Below are 8,172 nucleotides of genomic sequence, written 5' to 3'. Positions count from 1 at the left end.
CTTCTGGCTGCTTCCTCAAGAGGCCAGAGGCCTCTTGACTTTCTGTTTGGAGAATAAGGTTAGGAGAGAGGGCCAGGCTTGAAAAGGATGCTGAATGTGGTGAAAGGACTTTAGCCCCTTTTATGTTTACTTTTTAGCAGTTGATGATGAAATTTTTGAAACGGACAGAAAGGTTGAGGGAAATTTTCAGTGAAGGCCCACATTGCCGCCGCCTAGATTCTACAGGTCATATTTTGCTGTGTTCACTTTGTCCTGTCTTTGTTTACCCACCTTGCTTTTGAAATTTCATTTCAAAGTCTACTGCAGGCATCAAACCCCTTTAGCAGGCGTACCGTTTACTGGGGATCCATAAATATTTATGTCTTTAATAGGGACTTCCATGGCAGTCCAGTGGTTAGGGTTCCACGCTTCCACTGCAGGGGGCGTGGGTTCGATCTCTGGTGGGGAACTAAGACCCCACAAGCTGCGTGGCCAAAAAAAAAAAAAATCATTTGACAAATGTTTGTGTCTTTAATGTTTGGATGAAATTCACTCGAGGGAAATGTACATGTCCCAACTGCACTGTCAGATGGGTTTTATCAAATGTGCTGAAAGTCACCAATGGCCCATGAAGAAACTGAATATTCCTCTCACTCCGTGTATGAGCTCCCTGGGGCAGCTGTAACAAATCATCATCAGTGTAGTGACCTAAAACAACACAGGTTTATCCACTCACAGTCCTGGATGTTGGAAGTCCAACTCGGGTCTCACGGGGCTAAAATCCAGGAGTGGGCCGGGCTGGTCCTTCCAGAGGCTCCAGGGCAGCATCGGTTCCCACCTTTTCCAGCTTCTAGAGGTGCCGCATCCCTGGCTCCCGGCCCCTCCTGCATCCTCACAGCCAGCAGTGCAGCATTTCCCGTCTCTCTCTCAGCCTCTGACCCTCTCACCTCCCCCTTATAGGGACCTTGTGGTGATGCTGGGCCCTCCCAGGGAATCCAGGGTCACCCCCATCTCAGGGGCCTTAACTTAACCCCATCTGCAAAGTCCCTTTGCCAGGTGAGGTGGCACATTCACAGTTCTCAGGACTAGGACGGGGAGGTGTTTGGGGGCTGTTACTCAGCCGACTACACTCCATGAATCTTTCTAAAAATCAGAGTGAGATCCATGGCATCCTCCTGCCTCGACATACTGATTTTAGCAGGACACCAGGCGTGGGCCCTCCATCCTTGACGTGCCTGTCCCATGTCTTCTGTTATCCCTTCCCAGCAGCTCAGCTCTCACCTCCTCCAGGAAGCCCTCCCTGATGCCCCCCTCTCCCTCCCTGCAGTCTGGGGCCCTCGCCTTTCATAGACTCCCTGCTCCCAGTGAGGCACCTCCCCTCTGATTTCTTTCTTTTTTTTTTTTTTGGCCTTTTAATTTTTATTTATATATTTATTTTTTACTGAAGTATAGCTGATTTACAATGTAGTGTTAATTTCTGCTGTACAGCAAAGCGATTCGGTTACACATATATACATTCTTTTTCATACTCTTTTCCATTATGGTTTATCACAGGATATTGAATATAGTTCCCTGTACTATACAGTAGGACCTTGTTGTTCATCCATTCTCTATATAATAGTTTACATCTGCTAACAAACTCCCAATCCTTCTCTACCACATCACCCCCGTCGCCCCATCTGATTTCTCTCTCCGTCCCCAGCTAACCCAGCCAGGGTGGCTGCCTTGGGCACCTGTGCCCACCCTGAGCCTTCCCCACTGTGGTCTGCTCAGTGTGTAGGTTCCCCCTTCCCAGCACGTGCAGGTGCCCCCAGATCAGTGGGAGAAAGAAGGAGAAGGTGACATTGGGGAGGGAGACTGGATGATGTCTGGGGACTTCTGTGGTTGTTACACTGGGAGGGGGCTCCTGGCATTGAGGGGGTGGGGGCCAGGGAGGCTGCTCCACATCCCACGGCACCCGGGATGGCCCCGAATGTGGAGAGTGGGCATTCATTTCTGCCTCAAGAACCCAACCTTATGACTTCCTTGACGGTCCAGTGGTTAAGACTCTGCGCTTCCAAAGCAGGCGGCACGGGTTTGATCCTGCACGCCACGTGGCATGGCAAAAAAAAAAAACACACACACACACAAAAAGCACAAAAACAACCAACCCTGACTGCAGGCTCACAACCGAGATCTGACAGCGAGCAAGGCTTTTGGTGCCGGATGAAACCTGGAAGGAGAGTTTGGTCTTGTTCAGAGTTTACAATCTTAGTGGCAGGTGCTTTGGTGCCCCCAACATGCACACACAGGGATAGAGCAGAGGAACACGGTCCCCATCCTGTGTCATCCTGTACCAGGTCACTCTCACCTCCCCGACAGCAGGCAGAGGGAGCTGTCCCTGAACCGGAGCCCACCCTCCCCACAAGGAAGCCGTGACACTGCTCCCCATATCTCCGCCCAGAGCTGGGGCCCCTCCAACACCCGGAGACCCCACGGTGACTTTTCCAGACACGTCTCACCCCGACCTCATGTGCACCCATTTTCTTCTCCACCCGTTTTTTTTCCCCAAGCTGCTGCAGTTTGTTTTTTACATATTTTTCCCCTTTCCACCCACAGTGATTCCAAATTAAAGCGTGCTTTGGCCAGCAAGGGCACAGGGCCTGCTGATGAAGAAGGAACCTCCCACCCCAAGTCCTGGGTCTGGAGTTTCCTGCTGGTTCTCCTGGACTGCAGAGACCTGGACGTGGCCTAAGTGTCATCCCCCAGAGACTGGCCTGGCATGCGAGGCATTCTTGGAGACATCTCCCTGGACCAGGGTCTGCGTGGCTGCTTGAGCCCACTGTGCTGGCAGTCAGCTGAGAGCCCTGTCACTCCCTGGCCTCAGTCATGGGGTTAGGTAAACATGGCTCGACCCAGTGACCAGTGGCCAACCATGGGCAGTTCCAGATCCTGGACTCTTAGCCCAGAATCGCCCGTCTGTGTAACACACCGGAGAGTTGCCATGAGGCAAAGACCCAGATTTCGAAACCCATAGGCTCTTCCAGCCTCAAGAAAACACAGCCTAAATAGTGGTACACCAGGGACTTCCCTGGAGGTCCAGTGGTTAAGACTCCGCGCTTCCACTGCAGGGGGTGCAGTTTCCATCCCTGGTCGGGGAACTAAGACCCCACATGCCATGCGGTGTGGCCAAAAAGTTTAAAAAAAAAAAAGCATACTAGCCCCACAAATAGTGAGGACACTTAAGTGGCACCCTAAGTGGGTCGGTGGGAGTGAGCCCTGGCAATAAAAGAAACATTGAAAACAATTAGAAAGTTAACTACAGATTCATCTGCTTTTGGTTTTCACCATGAGCGGCAATTCTAAGCAATGTCATTCATTAAATATTCTTTCTCTGGGAAATTTCTTTGGTTGGCCTAACATTTGCAATTATTACAGTCTCTGTTGAGTTTTAATAATGTACATACAGAAGCTGTAAATTAGACGTTTGTATTACTTATAAATGCTGTATACATAAACAATAAGTTCTGCATTCCACATGGAAGGGTATTTGGAGACACACAGGGACTTCGCCACATGCTTTGGAGAGTAAATTTCTATCAGTTTTGTAATAATTCAAGGTCCTTTTGCAGAAAGTTTGTACCTCTAACCCCAATGGACACAGTAGCTTGGAAATAAAAATGAGATAAAAAGGACAGGCAGGGATTGTAAAGACAAAGAAACAAGTAGGAGTTACTTCATTCCATGTAACTCTTCAGAGACTCTGTGCTTAAAACGTAAAAACATGAAACAAAGTGGGACCTGCAAGAACAATATTTTTGCTTGGGGCAAATTTTAGTTCACACGTGAAATATCTTTGTGAGTTTATCTGCAAGGAAAAGCATTTTTGCTTAAGTCCAAATGTGATGCGAAATATTTTACTGAATTTGAATAATATCTTTGACATCGAAAGTAAACTGCAAATTGTTTTAACACGTGAAAGACCGAATCCAGAAAAACCATTATTAGGATCCATCATTATGACGTTATTACTGAAAATAGTTGTGTTCTACGGGGCGGTGTGGGAGCTTGGACCCTTCTCTCCAAATACCCGGGGTCTTTGTCGCCCAGAGCCGCCCAGGGGAGGGAGTCCTTTAGAGGGAGGGGACCCTAGCGGGGGCGACAGGGAACACCGCGGAAACGTAGCAACCGCGAGTCCCCCAAAAGCGGGAACAGCGACACGCCCCGGCCGCCAGGCCCGGCGGCGGGGCGGGGCGCGCCGCGCGTTCCCGACGCCCCGCCGGCCCCGCCCCCTCCGCGCGCCCGCAGAGCTACGACGGGGAGAGGGTGGGGGCGGGACCTCACGCGTCCTGCTCAGTCCGAGGCGCGGCCCCACCCCATGTCCCTCGCCGTCTGCCAATCAGACGCCGAAAGGGGCGGGCGCGCCTGGGCTTCCTGGTGGCCCCACTCCCTCGTGCGGCCGCGTTCCCGCGGCGTGGGGGGCGTGGCCTGAGCGAGGTGCGTATAAAGGCGGGCGGAGGCGGAGGCGCCATTTTGCGAACGGCGAGCAGCGGCGGGGGCGCGGAGAAGCGCAGCGGAGGTTTTCCTGGTTTCGGACCCCAGCGGCCGGATGGTGAAATCCTCCCTGCAGCGGATCCTGAACAGCCACTGCTTCGCCAGAGAGAAGGAGGGGGATAAACCCAGCGCCACCGTCCACGCCACCCGCACCATGCCGCTTCTCAGCCTGCACAGCCGCGGAGGCCGCAGCAGCGAGAGGTGAGCGCCCCGCCCCCGCCCGAAGCTTCCAGAAGCGCCGCCGCGCAGGCCCGCAGGGGTCTGGCCGCGGGGCGCCACGGAAGTCCCGGGAGCTCGAGGTCCGCCCCTTTGTCGAGGCCACAGTCGCGCCGGGGGCGGGTTCTCGGCGGGGCGGGGTGGGGGCAAAGGGGGGGCCTCTGATTGGATTGAGGGGCCCGCAGGCTACTTGGTCGGATTGGGGGGGGACACGAGGATTTCCGGTTGGATTGGGGGTCGCCAGGGAATCTGGTTGGGTTTGGGGGGCACGGGAGTCCACGGTCCTGTCTGGGGGTGCGAGGTTCCGGGGTCGGGTTTGGGGGGCGGTCGGGCCGGCGGGTCGCGGGAATCTGCGCTTTGCGGGCGCGGAGGTTGTGAGCGCTCAGCGGAGGGGCCCTTCCCCTTATCCCGCGCCCGACGTGGCCCCGGGACGCGACCGCCCTCGCGGTCACTTTTCAGCCCCGAGGATGCGCGGAGCCGGGCCGCGCCACGTAGACGGGGCCCGGGGCCCGGGGCCCTTCTCGGCGTGGCGGCCGGCCCGCCTCTCCCCCGTAGGACGGCTGGGTCGAGGGTGGCCGGGGCCGGGGGTCCAGGTGAGCCGCGCTCGCCACGGATCGTGAGCTCTTAGACCACGGCCCCGGGGGTGCCCTCGCGCGGGCCCTGAGCCAAGATGCCGACGCCCGCGGGTCGGGCGCCCCGGATAGGAGCCGAGCAAAATGGAGGCGACCGCGGGGCCTGTTGACACTGCGCAGCAAATGGCTGCTGGCGCTGCCGGCTGCGCGATTGTGAAAACCTCCCCCGGGGCCGAGGGCCGCTCTGTCGAGATGACGCAAGCGGAGGCCTCGGGGTGCGCGCGGGAGGGCGTCTGCGCGGGCCCGTCTCCGCTGCGCCGGCGGGGACACCGAACGGGTCCCGCGCCTCCCGGCGGGTGCCGCCAACGAAAGAGCCGCAGCAGGGGCTGCTTCAGTGGAAGGACGGTTTTGCTGGACTCCTAAGAAAAGGCTGTTAGAGCTTCAGGTCTGCTGGAGACTGCAAAGTGGAAAAGGGGAAGCTGAAGCGCTGGACTTAAAAGTGGGAAGTAGAACCTGGCGCAGTGCTGGGTAGGGCGACACTTAGTGCTGGTGAGAAGATAGTTAAAGGACAGAAGAGGCACTCAGGGGACCGGTTGGACCTTTAACCAGCGTCACCACCCGAGGAGGTGAATTTGAGTGGCCTCTTGTTCCTGTGGTTGCTGACCCGACGGAGGCAGATGTTGACACTGCACCGGGTGTAAACATTGCGCTTGAAAGAGGGAGGCGCGTCCCAGGGACCTGGGCTCTGGTAGGCCTTGGTCTTCTGCTTGGCCTTGCTGGGGCTCGGGGCCCTGTCAGCGGAGGCGGGGCGTCTCCCCCAGTGCTGTTCACCAGCGCCTTTTCTCCAGTTCCAGGGCGTCCATCAACTGCTGTAGTAACCTGGGTCCAGGGCCTCGGTGGTGCTCCTGATGTCCCTCACCCACCCCTGAAGATCCCAGGTGGGCGAGGGAATAGTCAGAGGGATCACAATCTTTCAGCTAATTTATTTTACTCTGTAAGTATTCTTCTTCCTCGGACTTCTGGGTACCTGAGGTGGTGGGGGAGAGAGTAGCCAGACCCACAAAATGTTTTATGCACCTGTCGTGTGCCAGGAACTCTCCACATGGTCTTCCTGAATCCAAGATTGAAGGAACAAAGGTGCAGACTGCAGCGCAGGCTTTGCCTGAGCCTCTAGTAGCTGTTGGCACCTCCTGTTTGCGCCTCAGCCTGGGGCTCCTGCTCTGGCCTTGGGCGGAACCACCGTTCCTCAGAGGCCCGGGAGGCCCCGCACCCCAACAGCGCTGCAGGGTGTGGGGTGAACAGTCATATGGGTGCTTTTCTGGGTTTTCCAAACTGTCAGGGTGGCAAGAGGGAAGATCCCCAGGCTGTGAAGGCTGGCGTCCAAGGTTGGATTTGGTCTTTTTCCACAGGATAATCGGCTGAATGTAACAGAAGAACTAACGTCTAATAACAAGACGAGAATTTTTAACGTCCAGTCCAGGCTCACAGATGCCAAACACATTAACTGGAGAGCGGTGCTGAGCAACAGCTGCCTCTACGTTGAGATCCCAGGCGGCGCTCTGCCCGAGGGGAGCAAGGACAGGTGAGGGCGGGCCTGTGTGCGCCTGGGGGGCAGAGCAAGGCAAACCGTGTTTGCACCTCAAAGTTGGACTCCAGAGGAGGGAAGCCTGAGTCAGGAGCCAGGCAGTGGTTATTGTTTCCGGGATGAGGGTTCCCCTTTTAAGCAGTGCACCAGCAGTATCACCCAGGGGGCACCAGGGACCATCTGTGGTTGTCACATTGTGGGTGTTGTGCCTGGTGTCAAGTGGGTGGGGCCAGGGACACCCCACAGTGCCCAGGACGGTCCCCCAGAATGACCTGGCTCCAATGTCAGCAGTGGCAAGGCTGACCCTGGATTAGACCCGGGAGAGGCTGGTGCTCCCAGTATGCAGATGAGGCCACAGACAGAAGTGGGAGAGCTGGGCTAGGGCCCCTGTGGGGCGGCCGGGGCATGGGCCCTGACGCTGGAACCTCAGCTTCGCAGTTCTTCTCGAGTTTGCTGAGGAGCAGCTCCGCGCTGACCACGTCTTCGTTTGCCTCCATAAGAACCGCGATGACCGAGGTGGGTGATCTCCACGCGGGGGAGAGGGGATGGGAGAGGCTGCCCACTGCCCTGGAGGCCAGGCCCAGGGTGGGGTCCATGCGGTCCAGGGGCCGCACCACACCCTGCTGAGCAGCCTCCTTGCCCTAGACTCGGGCCTTCTGTCTCAGGCGGTCCCCGGGCCGGCAGGACTCTGGGCCCTGCAGGTGGACGGGGGGTTCTGACCTGATGGTGTCTCCTCCGCAGCCGCCTTGCTCCGTACCTTCAGCTTTCTGGGCTTTGAGATTGTGAGACCGGGGCATCCCCTTGTCCCCAAGAGACCCGACGCTTGCTTCATGGCCTACACGTTTGAGAGGGAGTCCTCCGGTGAGGAGGAGTAGCATGATGCCCCTGGGGCTCGATTGCAGACCGTTCCATGTGCACTTGCTGCTGTGCTTCGGGCGGGTGGTGTGATCAACTGCGCGCTGACCTGCGTCAGCCTGCTCACCTGCTGGGTTTGTCCGCATGTCGTAATTGTGCAAATAAATGCTCACTCCAAATTAGCCGTGTATTTCTTGAAGTTTAATATTGTGTTTGTGATACTGAAGTATTTGCTTTAATTCTAAATAAAAATTTATATTTTACTTTTTTATTGCTGGTTTAAGATGATTCAGGTTATCCTTGTACCTTGAGGAGGAGTTTCTTATTTGAAGTCTTTTGGAAACAGTCTTAGGTCTCTTAACTTGGAAAGATAGGTATTAATCTACCCTTCTATTGCTCTCAAAAATCCAAATAAAATGATTGCCCTTCCAA

The 8,172-nt window shown here is 55.9% G+C and overlaps 1 protein-coding gene across 1 annotated transcript; it reads left to right on the top strand.

The window, feature by feature from the left end:
• The first annotated feature begins 4,471 nt into the window (after nt 1–4,471).
• OAZ1 (ornithine decarboxylase antizyme 1) lies at nt 4,472–8,172 on the top strand. Its single transcript, XM_082621069.1, is given in 6 exon segments — nt 4,472–4,713; nt 6,149–6,206; nt 6,208–6,294; nt 6,710–6,882; nt 7,316–7,401; nt 7,627–8,172. Coding segments are annotated over 6 exon segments (684 nt in total). The 5' UTR covers nt 4,472–4,567; the 3' UTR covers nt 7,761–8,172.

The sequence above is a fragment of the Mesoplodon mirus genome (assembly GCF_964341445.2).
Source record: "Mesoplodon mirus genome assembly, chromosome: 5".
Taxonomy (NCBI): domain Eukaryota; kingdom Metazoa; phylum Chordata; class Mammalia; order Artiodactyla; family Ziphiidae; genus Mesoplodon; species Mesoplodon mirus.
Note: the sequence above shows the minus strand (reverse complement) of the source record. Positions and strands in the feature narration are given on the sequence as shown.